Source organism: Strongylocentrotus purpuratus, unplaced genomic scaffold (assembly GCF_000002235.5).
Source record: "Strongylocentrotus purpuratus isolate Spur 01 unplaced genomic scaffold, Spur_5.0 spur5_scaffold_8, whole genome shotgun sequence".
Taxonomy (NCBI): domain Eukaryota; kingdom Metazoa; phylum Echinodermata; class Echinoidea; order Camarodonta; family Strongylocentrotidae; genus Strongylocentrotus; species Strongylocentrotus purpuratus.
Genome location: NW_022145614.1, coordinates 15,934,470 through 15,953,416, shown reverse-complemented (window position 1 = coordinate 15,953,416; position 18,947 = coordinate 15,934,470). Strand labels below are relative to the sequence as shown.

The 18,947-nt window shown below is 39.6% G+C and overlaps 1 protein-coding gene across 1 annotated transcript in view; it reads right to left on the bottom strand.

Moving 5' to 3' along the window:
• Positions 1–2,372: 2,372 nt before the first annotated feature.
• Positions 2,373–18,947, bottom strand: part of LOC105437209 (arrestin domain-containing protein 3-like) — a 30,145-nt gene continuing 13,570 nt past the window's right edge. The window contains exons 5-7 of the mRNA XM_030975427.1: positions 5,664–5,864; positions 4,032–4,593; positions 2,373–2,851 (exon numbers count right to left, since the gene is read on the bottom strand). Coding sequence (XP_030831287.1) covers positions 2,499–2,851; positions 4,032–4,593; positions 5,664–5,864 — 1,116 coding nt within the window. The 3' untranslated portion in view covers positions 2,373–2,498. The remainder of the gene's footprint in view (positions 2,852–4,031; positions 4,594–5,663; positions 5,865–18,947) is intronic.

Genomic DNA, 18,947 nt, shown 5'->3' with positions numbered 1-18,947 from the left:
ATCATATCTTGAAATAACATACATCAAGGTCAAGCAAGCCAGTACAAGTACATCTAAATTGAACACAAGAGAAAGGAAGGGGGAAAGCATGATGCTGATGGGATAAGCATATATATATATCCAAAGATGGAAATAATGAGTCATACAATAAGTTCACACCCAGAACGGTGGTATAAAAACACAGAATAAACTACTATCAAGAAAAGAATATATCGCATTTTCAATTAATATTCATCAAGATGAGGTAATTTATTATAACTATATTGAATAAAGACAAAAGAAAAAAACATACATGATTGGTGGTGGGATAGACATAATAATAATAATAATAATACTAGCTAGTTCTTATATCGCGCTTTTCAGGACCGAAGACCCTCTCAAAGCGCTTTACAGATATGTATATTATTACCCCGGACATTATATCAAAAGATACAAATAATTTGTCACATTTTCAAATTGTAACATAATAATTAACGTTTGTATGCATGTCCTTGGAGTTGACGAAGAACAAACAATAATAATTACAATGAAAAAACAATAAACAAAGTAAACAAAATACAACAGCAAAAACATACAGACATGACCCAGACCAAAGTACTGTTTTTTAGTATCAGAAAGCTCTTGGTGTCATCAGTCAAAATTGGTGAATAATTGAATGGATGGCTTAATCTTAAGTATCATTGGTTAACCCTGATATATTATAAAAACTTGTATATCATGTAAAGCTCACACTGTCATCATACCTGACAACACACAAATTATTTCTTTTAAACTGTAGTTCAGCATAACATTTTAAATATAAGAATTCTTACTACAAGAATAATTGTACATATTGTACATATAAAACTTATCCTAAAAGTTCAGCTTCATATTTCGGTTTTTTGACTGTATCTCTTTAAAGTCAGTTCTTTCAGTTCAGCATTATATTTCAGCTTTATGACATACTAAATATAACATTAAATAAGAAATCAGCATTATAGTTCAGATTTTAAAATATTTAATGAATTGTACATAAAATCTCTTTTCATCAATTCAGCTTGCAGTCTTTTGACCTAGTACTATATATATATACATGTATATGTAAATACACTTACATTTGTCATACTCTAAATTCCTCTTTGAGCGTTTATACATACATGCCTTTTTATGATCAACAAGTGTCTTGATAGTGTTACTACAAGTATTATTTTTTTTTTTTTAGTAACTACATATCAAATAACATGTTCCTTTTGCATTTCAAATTATTTGTATATATTTTGTATGTACATTGATCAAAATGCTAATGTAATCAAATAATGCAAACTATTATCTGCTAAGAATCAAAATTGAAGAAACACTAAACAAACTACATGCAAATGTATGCCCTGATTTCTAGCAGCAATAACAGAACCTGCTTTATATATATTGGCTATAATTGGAAGGAAGACTCACCAGAGAAGTCATGAGCATTACCTCAAATTATCTCAGTAATCCATTCTATCATCATCTGCTGTAAAAAGCATGTCTGCACTAGTGGCCAGGAGGGATTAGCCCTCCCTGCATGGTCACTGAAAGGTAGTTATGTCATAAAATCGGCTCTCACTTGACATAAGAAAAACAGGATCATGGGGGACCAATGGGTACCGCATTGTTTGCTATTTAGAGGGCGCAAGTAGCTGCAAATAGTGCAATCCCGCTTCAATAGAGATTTATTAGTAGAATATGTGCCACCTACTTTTACATTGTATGCTCAACTCTTTATGTTTCATGGATGAAAACCACATTGTTTGGAGTATGTTATCCAGGTGCAGTGTGTGTGTGTGTGTGTGTGTGTGTGTGTGTGATAAAAGTCAATTGAGGGAGTCCTTATTTGTTCCATTGGTCAACCAAAGCCAACAAAGAGATAAACTTTTTTGTCGAAAATAAACTCAAATGCCTAACGGATGGTTGGGGAGGTTGCAGGACAGTTAATGAATGCATGACGAATCGTCTAGAGTTCTTAAAGATGGTTGCTACAGGAAGGTTGCTAAATGTCTGGTGGGTGGTAATTAGGGGCTGCAGGTAATTTGTTGAATGCAAGATGATTGGTCATTCAATTGCTGAACGGTTGTTGGCTAATGATCATGGGGGTTGGCTGCCCTCCATTTCTTGATAAGATGGGTCGGTCTTCCTGGAAAATTTTGCAGAATTACATAGAGTGTGGGGTCTGGTCTGGGCTGGTTTGGCATTGTACAGAGCTAGCTGAATGCTCACTGGCTGGCTAGGAATGGTGTGGCTGTCGGTAAATGTTCATTAGCTGGTTAGGAGTTGCATGGCAGTTGCTGAATGTCCATTGGCTAGTTAGCAGTTGCAGGGTGGTTGCTGAATTCTCATCGGCTGATTGGCATGTTAAGACATCAGACAATGTTACTGAATGCTCAGTGCCTAATAAAGACTTTTTAGGGTCCAGTGTTGCTGATTGACCAAATGGTTAGTAAGGATGACAGAGTGGTTACTGAATGCTCAATGGCTGATTAGTATCATAGGACCGTGACTGAATGCCCATTTTCTAAGATAGACTTGTAGGATAGCTGATTAGTATCCTTAGGTCTTGTGGGGTGGTCTCTGAATGCTGATTGGCTGATTGGGTCTGGTGGCCGGGGCAGTTGCTGAATGCTCATTGGCTGCATAACTGTTGGGGGTGGTGGCCCACCATCTGCTGATGAAGCGGTCGCTCCCAGGGGAATGCCCATTGAGGCATACAGCGTGTCTGGATCGTAGTAAGGGTACTGCGGTGCATAGAAGATTTTGCCAAAAGTACCTTTCTCGCCTGAAACCTCCTGTGGCCCACCAACAGCAGCTCTACACGTTGGAGGTGGGGGCAAACCTGCAGCTATACAATGAAGCATAGTTGACAGAAAAATTACATAAATTACTATCATTTATACTTTGAAAGTCAAAGTCTAACATGATCTAAATTAAGTGTGCATTAAATTGGTTGAAATTTAGCAAATAAATTTCGCATACAAGTTTAAACTAGAAGCAAAATAATTACGTTCACGTTTAAACATTGCAATGGGACTTGCTTCAACTTATGTTTGAATTTAACTAAAAAATGTCCATATTTCTGACACAATGACTCCCAAGTTGATTCGAACCATCATGAAATCAACAGATCTGACAATACATAGTTGTTCAAAATGTAAAAGTTACTTTCCAAAAATATTTTCAAGGGATACAACATGATGTTTAGGATGCCTTAAATGAATCATAAATGTTTTATTAATGTATCATAATGTATAATGATGTATTATAATTGGAAGAGAAAGAAAGACACACAAGGTATCGTTTTAGCGTCTTTTATTCAATTTAATTCAATTCAAAAATGGTTTTTATTATAGCAGAAACATGGTTCATACACATACAATTTTACATGAAGGACAGCTTTGGCTGGAATATTCATGTTTACATGTTCGGCACAATAGATAACACTTTTAAATATATACGTGTAAAAAAAACTAGCAATATCAAAAATAAGACTTAGATTCTGTAACTAAAATCCATAAACACATTGCGCAAGTTTCCAGAAATACATGTGTAATTATTTACAGATGTCCTATAAAAGTCAATACAAGCATGGTAAAAAGATTAAAATAGGTACATTTTAAACAGCCTGCTTTGGGGAGGATACAAGCACTTAGTATACCTGAAATAACGATAAAAGTACAAAATAAAACAATTTTTACCCAACTTTTATTGAGTATGTCAACAAAAAAATGACAGTGGACTATTTTTAAATCTTTTCGTTTTGAATTGAAATTGTTGATAAATGGGAATACGGCGAAGAGTGATATTAGTGTGTTTTTTTTTCTTAGGTAACCAGGTCTGACAAATAAAGTGATTTGAAAGGGATTTTGCGAATTGTCTACAAAGTGCTAGTCTCCTCTCCTCAAGAGTTGGTAAATTGCATACTTGACATGCATTAGCATAGGTAATGTAACTAGGCCCTAAAATCATCTTACATACTCTACGTTGTATTTGTTCAAGATTATTATTTGTATACCAATTCTTACCCTCTTCAGCAGAAACTCCTCCTAGTGGGGAGTATCCAGATGGCCCAGCCCCTGGTGGGGGCAATCCTGGATGTCCGGGTGGAGAGTATCCCTGTTTCCTTGGTGGGGGTGCCCCAAGTTGGCCAGGTGGGAAATACTCTTGTCCCGGTGGGGGCGCTCCAGGTTGATAGACCTGTTGCCCCTGTGGAGGGTTTCCCTGTTGCCTTGGTGAGAGTGCCCTAGGCTGGCAAGGTGGGAGATACCCTTGTCCCGGTGGAGGCTCTCCAGGTTGTCCCGGTGGGGGTGCCCCAGGTAGGAGATACCCTTGTCCTGGTGGGGGCGCTCCAGGTTGTCCTGATGGTGGATAGCCCTGTTGCCCCTTTGGAGGGTGTACCTGTTGCCCCCCTGGAGGGAATCCTGGCTGCCCTCCCGGGGGTGCCCCAGGCTGGCCTGTGATGGGTTGCACTGCATAAGGGTTTTGAGAAGGATCATTTAGGGTGTGCTGGAAGGCTGGAATTGTGCCAATCACAACTGGAAGATTCACAAGAGCACCCTTACGTGTTCCAGAAACATCTCCCTTAATCTGATTTTCGAGAATATAAGAAGAAGAAATTTCCATTAATGTCTCTGTTCTCTTTTGTATTGGTGATCTTAGATGGGATCATGCTCGAATGGTACCTGCATTAATACCAAGAACAAACCTTGTCAAGCACCTTCATACTTCCCTTATGCATCACCTTCCTGTCTGTGTACATCATATGTCAATATAAAACAGTCGCCGAGCATCTAGTTCAGCATTTATTTGTTCCAGACTGGTAACTATAATTTGATCTTCCTTTTTCTCTCTCGTTTGCCAGTTTGACTCTAGTATTATCTAGGAGATTGGGGGTATTACAGTGACTACACAGGAATTTTCAGGTGATATATAGCTTTCATCTGTCATTGGAAAGACCTAGATAATGCACAAAGGATGAGAGCTAGTGCCCTTTATAAACTTCTTCTGTTTTTAAGGGAAACCCAACCCTAACACCAAATAACACTAAAAGATGGAGGAAAATTCAGAGAAGCAGACTATAAATGACAAAACATTAGAAACTTATGAAATTTAAAAAAATTAACTTTTCAATTTAATTGTTCCAACACACAGAGTGGCTTTAATGTTATGTTTTTAATTATGATGACTGGATGATCTTTTCGACGTACCTGTACTATTATACTCTCCAAATATATTTTTAGTAATGCCCAGAGGGTGAAGGCACTTGGGAGAAGAATCAGAAATTCATGATAATTATCCACGAATACGTCACAATCCACTGACCAAATTGCAATTTGAGATTCGCATATTAGATGTAGTGATCTCAGATTTCAAAAATTTACAACTTTCTCTTTTTTGGGGTCCGATTATTTCAAACTTTAGCCATTCTGTTTCTCTCAAATGAACTTGTTACAAGGGTTGGATTATCCTTTAAATACAGACTTCTTCCGATAGTACGGGACATAAAATATACATGTAGATGTATATTTAGGCTATTGGGATTGCTTACATGATAATGCTCTCTCGATCTCAGTAGCCAGGTAACAACGAATATAAACATTAAGTTCAAGTGACACAAAATGACATTAAAAGGTCTATCAACCTTTTCACATTCTTACCTCAACATAATACTCTACTTGAATGTTTGGACAGTTTTCGTAAGCGCAGGGAGGGATAGGAGGGATCAACATCTTCAACCTGTCGTAGCTCACTGACCCCATGGCTTCGCAGCCAGCTAGCTTCAGTTCAGCCACTGTCCTGACTCCCTGTCTGGTGTGAGTTCTGCTGGTGCCGTGACGTTGGGCAGTGAAATGTCCTCTCTGCAAGAGATCGAAAGACACAGTCAAGTGCTACATGCATTACATCAAAGGTTGGAGAAGACATGAAATAAAAATCTATGCCAAACCCTCAGGTCCCTCCTCTTGGAAAAAAGGATTGCATTTGATATTACAATTATCCACCCTCAGTAACGTTGAAAGAGTCTAAACACCCTCTTGCCTTGGCTATCTAGATATTTTGGAAGATACAGCTCGTACAGATAGTTCTTGCTAAAGTCATTACTGATGAACAGTAACAATTGAAAGTCTTTGAGTCCAGTACACTTTACAGTGAAGCATAGTCGTTGGTTTTCAATAATGTAAATATATCAAGTACCATGGCAGCTTGAGAATGAGATCCGGTCTCTTTTGAGCATGTAGACTAGCACTTCTCCAGAGAAAGAACAATTCAGTATGTCTGTAATCCCCTGCACATTGCATGAGATACATACATACTCTATTGTTCTTGCACTCATCAAAACAATGAATTCTGGTAAATGGACAGCTCTAATTGTTCACTCATGTAAGCCTGCTACAATTCTGATACTGTGTCACTGTGATAGCTTTTCAGGATGTGCATCACAAAGGCTTCCACCATCTTTTTGCCCCTACTCTCTGTCACTAAGGTTTTCAATTGGTCCTGTATAGTACATGTATATGCATACTATTTTTCTACCGTGTGAGTCAAAAAAAAGTTTACACCTAGAAAAATACTAATTTTTTTGAAAATCATCTATAAACAGTAAATTATTATATATCTTATGATAGAGCATGTCATTCCAAATAATTTGATATCATTTTTGTGTTGTATGTGTTCACGCTTGGATGAACAGGTGTCATTGTTTGCGAGAGTGCAAAAATCGACTTGTACCAAAGTGATGCCTACGGTAAGTGATATGTTGGGATAAAAGTGAGAGAATGAATTGAATGTATCAAATGAGATGCATTGCCTTTGCTTTTTGCAGAAGCAAAGTTACTCACACACACACACACACACATGCGTGCACAAATGTTCGTTGATATTTGATATTTGATATTTGATATGTTTGGCATGATTAATTTGTTAGTGGTGTTATTTGGATCTGCAATGACCGAATTAATACCCAAATCCCAATTGTTTTATTCAAACATCACATGAGCAACTTTGGCGCAAGTCGATTCTTGCACTCTCGCAAACAATGCAACCTGTTCATCCAAGCGTGAACACATACCACACAAAAATGATACTAAATCATTCGGAATAAAACACTCTTTCATAAGATGTATGATACTTTACAGTTTATAGATGATTTATAAAATACTTAGCAATTTTCTAGGTGTAAACCGTTTTTTTGACTCACACTGTACACTGTATGTTTATAAACTATCTTGTACTTTGACTTGCCTGTTGCAGTTTTGCAGTGATGTCAGTAATCCTCCTAGAACTGTTGTTTTGCAGATCCAATGAAACAAAGATGTACTCTCCTGGTACATACCCCCTCTTGTCAATCATTCCTTTCAGAACAATGGGTCTTGACGTGCAGCAAAGACAGCGTACCGTCTTCTCAACTTGGTAACTAGAAGGAACCTTAGTATATAGGAAAACAGCAAAACAAAGATATAAATATTCACATGACATATAGCCTCTCTTGTCTAAACTGCCCTTCAGAACAATGAGTCATGAAATACAGCAAAGGCAGCATACTGTCTTCTTAACTTGTTGACTAGGAGGAATCTTTTTGATAAAAAGCATTCAAACAGAGACCTACATGTCGCCCTATTACGTATGTGTAGCCTCGAAAGAGCCTATATATAAAGAGACATTGGCTGATAGCAAGTTTTGTTTGCGATTCCCTTAAGAAGAATGGTCCTGATGCACGGCAAGGAACTTACAGAGTTTTTAATAAAATGTATTCATCTTGTCATTGAGTCTCTTCAGAAAAGGAGGGTCCTAAAAGGCAGCAGAAGCAACACATTATCTTCTAAACCTGGTGACTGGAAGGAACTTGTATACCGGTCTTCTTCTTATCGAGTCACTTCACGAGTCCCGTCCAGTGCTCCACACAGGCTCTGGCACGGCATTTCACGGCTTCCAGGTCATCTTGGGTGCATGGCTCTGGCAGGGGTGGGCAGACTAGTTCCGTCTGTTCCTGGCCGCATTTACATGATGTTTGCTCATCTCCTAAACCCCACCTCTGCATTATGACTCGGCGGTTGAGGCTTAGCCAAGAAGGCAAAGTCTCGCTGGAGCCGAAGCGGGGGATTCATATGCAACCATTATTTGTTGACTTAGAAAAATATCTTATCCCCCCCAAAAAAAAATTAAAAATGAATAAATAAATAAATCTTTAAATCAGTGAAAATAGAAATTTTATTGTGTATTTCAAAGTTTGTGAATTTCTTTAATTTCAGGGATTTCTTGTTTCTTGTATATTGGATATCTAATTTTATATTTTTGTCTACATGTATTTGCATTTTTTTTCATAAGTGAGATAGTATTTTTAGCTAATTTTTTCAAAGCCCCTTTCCAATTAATGACAAAGAAAATTAGATTCCCATTTCACATTACCGGTAACATTGGCAAATTCGTTTTCTTTAGATTTCCAAAGCTAAATAGCTGACCCCTTGCTGTTTCTCATCCAGAAAACAACTTAGGAGGATCAAAAGCTTACCAATACATTAAACTCGTAGTTCAGATCTTTCACAGTGCAAATGCTGAATATCCTCTGAGTGTGATGGTCAAATTTCCAAGGTCGGTCGATTGTAACCATGACGTAGTACCTTACACACCCGTAAGAAGCTTCAAACGGCGGAGGCAGAGGCATATTTGGGATCTGGAACTGAAAGGGAAAGCGATGCTCTCCGGCAGTCAATTTGATTCGTTCTGTAGACCCGTTATCCTGTCCTGGAGAACGAAAATATTCCTCAATATCAATTCTCAAAAAAGGGACCAATTCCCCCCGCCAAAAGAATAGAACAGCATCTCGAGCATGCCTCTACCTATATGTTTATTCATTGCTCTATTATATCATGTGATCTTTCAAGGCAGGCTTTACTACTTCAGCTAGAAGGGATTAGACCACCCAGCGAGCCAGCGAGGTCACTGTGACAGGTGGCTATCTTATTAACTCAGCTCTCATTTAACATAAGAAAAAGAGGATCATGGGGGACCAACAGGCACCGATTGTGTAAGTTTTCTATATAGAGGGAGCAAGTAGCTACAAGTAGGACAGTGTGCCTTTAATATCAGACTTCAAGAACCCTAATGTTTTACATATTTGATGCCAGTTTGGTCCACAGAGTTCAATAATTAGTTGAATAATCACAGTTTTATGGCAATTGTTTCACTTTCATAACCTGCTATGATCTTAGACCTCAAAGTCTCAAACTTTATCCCAATTTGGCTTGAATTGCTTCAATGATTTTAACGATATCACAGTAACACTGTTATGGCCCTGTGACCTTTAATCCTTAATTATAATTATATAATAATCTGATTTATATAGTGTTTAATACAAAATACCATCTCAAAGCACTTTACAGATATTATTACCCCGATCATCTGCTCATTTCACGCGCAATGTGCACAATCTCCACTCCCTGGGGAATATTCCTACCATATGGCTACTGTGAGGGCATATGGCAATTACTAACACAAAGGCCTTGTCATCCTAGCAGGTTTCCATTTTCTTTTGGGTATGGAGTGGCAAATGTAGATTTATGCCCTGCCAAATGACATTAGTGCTGTGTCAGGGATCAAACCCACGACCTTTTCATTTCAAATTAAGTGCTAAAACCACTCAACTACTCTACAAGAGAATCATCCAGGAATGAAATGGATAAATGTCATTCAATGCTGTTAAACAGTACACATCGCAAGGAATCGGCAACATGCTTATTCGTTAGTTTCCATGTTCAGAAGGCCTTAATTCGCTAACATCAGACTTAGTGGAAACACCATTGATGTGTGTACAAGTATGCACACAGCAAACCCGATGGCCTATCAAGAAATATCCCTAGTCTCTTGAAGGATCCTTGTACGTGGGGGAAAAGTAAGGTTATAATAATAATCTTGATTTATTTATTTAGCACTTAATACGGAATACCGTCTCTAAGAGCTTTAGAGATATTATTTTCCCGGTCATCAGATTCATTCACGCACAATGTGCACCATATCCACTCCCTGGGGAGTATTCCTACTAAATGAGTGATCTCCTGTTTGAAGTATTCGTAAGATGAAGGATAGCATTCGCCTGCCGAGGCTTACTGTGTTTTGGTGGTCGGGTGCGCATTGCGTGCATTAAACTATGGTCACAAATCAGAGCAGCGACCGACCGATTAGTAGCCTGCTCGGTCGCCGCTGGAATTTAGACATCGCCCAACGGTTTTTTTTTTTTAGAAGTAGAAGCATGCTGTAGAGCCCCAGCGATGCCTGGGCGATGCCCTGTCGATTTCCCGTCGGCCGCCGGTCACTTCCGGGCGGCGTCCCGGCATTGACCGACCGATGACCGACCGATACCCGAGCGGTCTCTCACCGACCACTGGCTAATTTAAAGGAAATTGCCTGGCAACCGGCCGATGATCGGCGGGGCGCCAAAATACGCTCGGTGCCCGGGTGTTCGTCGCCCGGACACCGATCTAATCGAGCGTTCGCCGTCGAGCGATTTAGGTCAAAAATCAAAGCCGCTAGGTCGAAGTGACGGGCGGCGACCGGGCGGCGACCGGGCGGCGAACGCTCAGCAGCCTTTGACCCAGCGGCTTCGATTTTTGACCTAAATCGCTCGACGGCGAACGCTCGAGTAGGTCGGTGCCCGGGCGTCGAGCATACTTTGGGCGGCAAGTGAAAGTGAGCAGGCGCCGCCCGAATTTTAACTCCGCGCTTAAAATTCAGCAGCAACCGAGCAATGGCCTAAAATCAAGCGGTGCCCGGGCGGCCACCGCTCGATGCCTGGGCGAATTCGGCTCTAAACTCGCCGCCCGAACGCCGAGCAGGCTACTTTTAGGTGATGCGACCATAGCTTAAGTCGTTGCTTGGTTGGACGAGCATTATAGCTTGCCCGGTCTAGCGGCAGAAGATGTATGCGGTCCGCGTTCTGGCTATTGGAGTGCAGCGTCTCTCGGCGGGCGAGTGTGAAAGCTTGTTGCTATTTCCGTTCGATTGCATTTGAGGGCATTGTGGAAATGACCTATTGGTCACATATTTTTATGTGAATGTTCTTAGGAAATTTGTGTTGTAATTCATTTTCATTTCAGTTTTTAACTGCCAGACACGAAGATCCTAATAAAATCCATTTATCTATAGGCAATTACCAACACGAAGGCTTTCGACATCCTTCCTGGTCCCCATTTCTCTCTTGGGTATTGAGTGACAAATGTAGATTAATGCCTTGCCAAATGACATTGGTGCCGTGTCAGGTAATGGCTTAACTGTGAGAACATGCAAAAGCATTACATGTACATAAAGCTTGTTGGTTATAAAACTGAAGGCCAAACCTGGTGATTAAAACACCTGTTATAGGACAAACGCCCCCAAGGTGTCCAATTCCTTATGAGAGCACACTCCTACAAGCCTTTATAATAGCCCACCACTCACCTGTACCTTGCAGAGTGATTTCCTGTTTGAAGTATTCGTAGTTGTTGGTGTAGCTCACAGAGCTGTTTCCACTCCCCTCTGTCCAATATGTGTAGGACTTACCAACGCATTTTATTTGAATGCCTACAGTGTAAGAAGAAGACAAAAATGTAAAAGAGATCTATAGTAGAATTTATGCTTGTACATGTTAGTTTATTATCAAAAAGGAAACAGAGGTCACTTTTCTTTTTTTTTTGGTCCCAAAAAAATCGCAACGACTCAGCCGACCGCTGAATGAGCGGGGGGGGGGGGGGGGGGGGGGGGTAAGAGGACACTTTTTTTTTTTTGGTATCGAAATTTGAAAATTTGACATTTTGCTCCGTTGGGGGGGGGGGTAAGGTCAGCTTTTTTAGGTCAGCCATGGGATTCAGGGGGGGGGGTTTACACACAAAAAAATACCAAAGGGGGGTTTAATCCCCCAACCCCCCCCCCCCCCCCCTGTGTACGCGCCTGTATACATACATAAATAGAAATAACGAAGCAAGCAAGCGCATTGTGTCAGCCGCCGCACTCTCGGATATAAAAAGTAAGGATGATTTTATTTCCGAAAGCATGACAGCCAGCCTGACGACAGCTAAACCCGATACGCTTTAGAAACCAGTTGAGACATCATTTTGATTCCTACTGGTTTTTCAGAGACCAGTGTAGAGTCTACTGGTTTCAGGAGGAACTGTAAGGTCAAACCAGAAGAAACCATTAACAACCTTTACAAACCAGTAGATTCTAATGGTTTTGAAGACTAGTAGAATCGGCCACTAAAAACCAGTAGGATTAAATGGTTTGAACATGGGTGTAAAAATACTAAGTATACCCAGTAGAAACCTTTATCAAGGGAAACGATTTTGGCGTTTCACCTGCATTACGCAATTCGATATGAGGAAAAATTGAGATTGGGACATTATTTATAGGCAATGTGGCCCATTAGCATGCCCCCCCCCCAACAAAACAACAACAAAATATATATATATAATCAGCATTTTGAAGTGAATGTTGGCTAAGAATCATCAAAAGAATTATTTACTATTATTTGTACCAAGAATGATAACTTTCATGAAATATGAAGAATAACAAAAATTGATTTATTGATTATCATATTAACTTATGAAAACATAATCCAAGTCTACTGACCTAAAATGACCTTTGACCTTTACTTTGTGACCTGGAATTTGTGTCATATGATTTGTGATACTTGATAACCCTTGGGTACTTGTTTCGTGGAATTTGAACAAACATTTTTGAAATTATGCTAAAATTTCAAAAATCTTGATGTTGATGCCACAACAAAGTCTGGCATGACATTCGACTGGGGGGGGGGGGGGGGTCTAACCCACTTTTTTGTTATGTATCATACATTAGTCTTTATTTACTCACCACGAATACCTCCCTTTTCTTCTGATACAATTATCCTTGCTACTCCCTGTACAACATCTCCTGGCTTAAAGACTTTTTGGTTGCCAGCCAGTAGAACTTCAAATACCTGTAGCTTCCCCATGTCGAGTGAATTGCGAGTGATCACATCAACAACACAAACTCATCTAGCTCTAATATACAGAGCTCTGCGATGATATTTACGATGCTATAAACTATACGTGACATGAAAAGGCCCATAAACTTATCATTTATTATGACGGGCAATCATTTTATTTTTAATATGAGGGCCAATTATATTTGTATAATCAGCAAAGGTTTACGAAGATTTTTAGGACGGGGGGGGGGGGGGGAGGGGGGAGGAGCTCGGTCACAGGATTCAGCGAGGCATGGAGCGCCGAGGGGTGAGTCAGGTGCGGGTGGGGACTCCCCCCCCCCCCCCCCCTTCGCGGAGCGCGGAAGCTGTTGCAATTTTGACTCATTGATATTAGCCCCCCCCCCCCCCTCCCCACCAAAATTATATTTTTATTTATATTTTTACCGATTTTTGAAGCATAACATTGGGGGGGGGGTGGTCACCGCTGTTAAAATTGCTTGATAAGCCCCTACACCCCCCCCCCCCCATCCTCAGTCTCACGCACCCACACCCAAAAAAATCGTCAAAAGGGTGTCTTCTTAAGCTATACGGCGTCGTCGACGTTTTCCCTAAAAAGGCTTTTTTAAGCACTGGTCGCACAAAAAACCAAAAAAGGGTATCTTTTCAGGTGCTATACAAACGCCATTAGGGTCCATTTCAGAAAAGCTGCGATTCGCTATTAAGGTTAGTTTCAGATTGGACACGGGTGGATATGAGAGTGTGTATGAGAGCAACCCCTCCCCCCCCCCCCCCCTCCAAAAAAAATGATGATACTGATAATAATAATGATGATAATAATGGTAATCATACTACTAATAATAATAATAATAATGATAATGATAATGATAAATTAATATATTAGTAGTAAAAAATCCCTTTCAACTTTTGCTATCCCAAATAGATGTCTATGTCTTCAAGTCAGCCGCCTCAGTGGATAAAGCGCTAGAATCATTTAATCAAACAATTAAAAATATCTTTCATAGTTTTATTGGCGTCATGACATCAAAAACAAGGCTCCTTTCGAGAAGTAGGGAATATATTAAAATTTTTTTGTATTAATGTGCCCTTGATTTAGTCAACCACCTCCATGGAATATATAGCACTGGATTCATTTAATCAAACAATCATAAATAAATATTATTTTTTGACGATATTAAGTACAAAGTTCCATTCGGAAAGTATGGAAAACTTTTTTTTTAAACAAATATGCCCTTAAAAAGTTATGATGAACTACAAAGTTATTTCATATCTGTTTTGACGGTATTTGCTAGTCTTTATCCAAGGCTGCTCAGAAGTTACAAGCAATTTCAAAGCTGAATCATTTGGAAGGAATCAGAAAGGTAATACTTAAAGGTAATACAAAGTTTTGGTATGGGGTCATGAATTTGGTTCAAATAAACATATTGGAAGCATATGCGATCCTATAATATTCAGTGATCGTTGTAGCGGTTGAAATCGAGTCTAAAGTTATGAAATTATAAATAATAAACTCTTTATGTTGTGTAGCTCCCTCTCAAGGTCAAGATATCAATTAAGCTATAGAACAATGTTTCTTGACTAAAATCGACCGATTAGCTATTCCCGTTTGGAAATTATATATCACAACTACATATTCTGAGATTTTCATGGTCGCAGCTACCATTGTACGGCCGTAGGCGCTAGAATTGAAATTTATCAAAATTTACCGGGAGCACCGGTAAATTTTTATATTCGATTTTTCTTAAAAGCAGAAATGCTTTAGGGGCTAAATTTTCTAATGCTTATAATACACCCACAGGGGCATCCAAACAAATCAAATTTGTTAAGAATCACTATCCGACCACTTTTCAAAATTTCCCAAAACTTTGTATTACCTTTAATGATGGGAAGGTGAGGTTCAACAAGATTTTTTTTTGTGTGTGTGGGAGGAGGGGGGGTTCTTGCATTCCTTTTTCGAATTGTGCCTCTCTGAAGTTTATCATCAAGAATAATAATTGTTGAGAGCCTTGACAAATTCGAGAGGTTGAGCTCCCAAATTATCATGAGGTACAGATCATTAAGTAGGTATTGGGTGAGCAAATATTGACAGAGAGTCTTTGAGTGCATATTTAATGCTTTTCTTTCCCACTCAAAACGAAGAATCCAAGTAGGAGAGATTTTAGTAGCAATCCGAATCGAATAAGACTTATTTTCCACAGAGACAGAGGCGGTGCTCCGTGGGGGGGGGGGCACAAGGGGCACTTTATCAAGTTCCCCAAAATGCCCCTTTTTACTTAGGAGAAGGGCCCATATAACTTTGTATGAAGTGCCCATATAACTTCGTAAGAAGTGCCCCTTTTTACATATGAAAAGTGTTCATTTTACTTTGGAAAGTACCCCTATTACTTTTCATCTATGATATGTGCCCCTTTTATATTAACACATGCCCCCTTTCCTTCGACAAGTCCCAATTTTCCTTTGCAATAAGTTTACATTTTCATAAGTGACCTTTTTATCTCTAGTAAGTGCCCTTTTTACTTTTGAAATGTGCCCCCTTCACCTCCGATAATTATCCCGTTAGTAATATCACAAATATGGCAAATAACGTATCACTAAAAAGTGGTAAGCTAACAGATGGCCATCGTCAAGTTTCAGGTCAACTACATATTGTGTGATTTATACAAATACAAATAAAACCACCTCCATAGCATCTGGGATATAGGCCTACGAGAGATTCTTCTAGATTCCCATATTTCTGCCTTCATATCATTGTTTCTATACAAGGTGAGTCAGAAAATGTGTCCCACTTTTTATAAGTTGTATTGTTTGAAGTATGAATATCTAATCATGGGTTTCATGATGTGTCTTGATAGAAGTATCCTCCCAGTACATTTAGGTACCATTTTCATTTCAATCTCTGCATGCATGACTGAACATCAGACATTCTTTACAAGACTGCCAGATCTCACTTGCGCCAAGTTGCTGGGTGAGGAATGAAATAGTGTTTGAAAAAAGACAGCCAGACAGACATAAATACACACACACACACGCACGCACGCACACATAAAAAACACGCACACGCACACAAATGAGTGTTCCATTTCCGACAAGGCCCACCCAAACTGTTACTTTTTGTCGGCAATTCCTGTTCTCGTACGAGAAGTTGAGTGGCCGCTGTGCGTATTGGCGGATGTTGTGCTTCATGATGATGATGATAATGACAATGATGAAGATGATGAAGATTAAGATGATGATGATGATATTATGGTGGTAATGAATGTGTACTAAAGGGAAAGATTGTCAGGGTTATGCCACTTAAACATTCAGCGATCTTGATAGAAATCAATGCTTAATCAGAAAGTTGAAAATTATGAAACAATTGTCACCTGTGTGTTGTGTGTGTGCGTGTGTGTGCGTGCGTGTGCGTGCGTGTGTGTGCGTGTATGTGTGTATGTCTGTCTGTCTGTTTGACTGTCTTTGTTTGATAATCATGGACCTATTACGAGTGGACATTTATCGTTTTCTTAACGAATTCATTGTGATTGTCTTCGTCAATGTCGTCTCAATAACATTCCGTACATGTTTCTACACTTTGATCTCATCATGGTCACTGCCAAAAAGCCGGGACAGAATCAAGATAGTGATTTTACACATGTTAATCTACATGCGCAGAAGATAATAACTCGCCTAAATCATGGAAAATAGATGTGCAGTTCTGGCTTATACTCGGAAGTTGTTGTTTCGTATACTGTAAATGTATTTTATTTTGAAAAACATGTTGATATTACCAGATAGAGGTTATTTTTGGATTTTGGGGTTGTGATTTAAAGTCCCGTTTCCCCCTATTTCCTCATAATATTCCAGAGTTACAACGCCCAGGGGTGATACAGATCATGGCCTTCTAATTGTTTTATAAGGTCATAGGTGTGTGCGAAAGTTTGCAAATCAGTAATAATACATTTCATATCACCAAAATCGTCTGCTTGTCAACTTTGCTGCTCCCCATTGAGGATGCTTTTATTTAAGGCACACTCTTACAGTCTTTCAGTCTCGTCTGTCAATATCTTTCCTTCCTATTATTATATTACCTTATCAACGTCGATCTGGCGCTGCTCAGCGGCTGCAGGGGTCACGATCAATTGGGGAAAAGGAATTTTCATTTCGGTTTAATAAAATTCGGAGTGGACTAAAAGATTAGTATTATTATTTAGAAATCTAGCCATCTGATTGGTCGAAATTGCAGTCGCGTGATTTTAGCCATTCCCGTAAAGAAACAAACAATGCCAGTGCGGGTCAATAGTCCATGAGTCGAGTTTCCCGCAAGATTCCGGGTACCGGAAAAGTAGTAAAATGTTGCTGCGATCCCCATCGGTTTACGTGTTAAAACTTAGTTTGTGCGACCGCGGCTACCATACAGTGCTTTCTGTCTGCGATTTATTTGGTAGCTACATTTTAGGTTTTATAATTGCACACAGCGCAGACGACCAAAGATCTTATAGGCCTACATCGAATCTCTGATTGTTTAGTTTCTAAACTTTATTTTATGTCCAAAGAATAAGGTAAAAATGGCGGAAGAGACTTTTGCTAGATTTGAACTTCTTGATGAAGATCAATCAGGCGCGTACGCAGGATTTTTTTCAATGGGGAGGGGGGGGGGGGGGGAGGGGAGGGAGGGGGGGGGGGGTTAAAATTAGAAAATCGCGCCGAAAATTTCGCAACGACTCAGCCAGCCGCTAAAAAAACGGGGGGGGGGGGGTGGGGGTGGGGTAAGAGCACCTTTTTGGGGTCACCGATTACTATAAATAATATACTTTTTTGTTTATTTTAAAAAAAAAATGAGTGGGGGGGTTCCTCCAAAAAACACCCCTCAAAAAAATTGAGGGGGGTAAGACACCCCCCCCCCCTATGCATACCGTACACGCCTGTAACCAATAAAGACTTTATTAATTCTGCGGAGAGCAATTAAGAACACCAAAATCCGTGAAATTCTCCGTAAAAATATTCGAAGACTATCTGCAAGTTATCAACACCTCGTTTCAAGCCGGCCGGCAGGCAAGTCCCTACATTCAATATCCAGAACTGCGTTGTAAACATCTACAAGTAATCTAGACTCTCGCAGTCTGTGTAAATATGTTGCGAATTTGGAGTTTTACGCCATAAGTAACTGTTATTCATTACTTCTGTTTTCCCTGTTCTACTGGAGCACAGTTTGATGCTGGTTTTTAAATGTGAGCACCCCATGATTAAATATTCATTACTTCTGCTTTCCCTGTTCTGCTGGAGCACAGTTTGATGCTGATTTATAATCATGAGTACCCCATGATTAGATATTCATTACTTCTGCTTTTCCTGCTCTACTGCAATGGAGCTTAAATCTGATGTGAGATCCCCATGATTGGTAAGTCGCACATGTATTCTGTGACCCTTTTTTTTTTACAGTACCGGTATATAAAAGATATAAGGACTGCTTTAACATTCGAGGAGTAGTTGTTTTATAACAGTGATACCAGTTAGAATTGTTCAGAGGGCCTGAAAATCACCTAGAATGAGCTATTTTGTACACAAGAAAGGCCTAAACAATGGGCTGAAAATAACTCGCCAGGGCCTGAATTCAGGATATTGCCTGAAAACTGGCATCCCTGTTTATCGGCTCTCGGGGACGTTGCATTTTGCTATCGCCCCTCGGCACGCCTCGGGGTGATATCGGGATGAAACGTCCCCTTGAGCCTCTAAAACAACTATTCCTGTCATAGCAGTCATTATATCTATTATATTACTATGGAGTATTGTATATGTATACATTTGTAAATCATTTTGTCTGGTCATTTTTCCCTGTAAAATCCATGCAATTCAACCCCTGGGCTGCCATGGGGAATTCTTTGAATAAATAAAATGATCGAATGCTGATGAAAGAATACAAAACTTGGGTTGTATGATTACAACAGAAACTCAAAATATGTTATTTTTGAATAATATTTAATTTTTTCTTTGGGAGGAGGGGGCAATCTTTGCA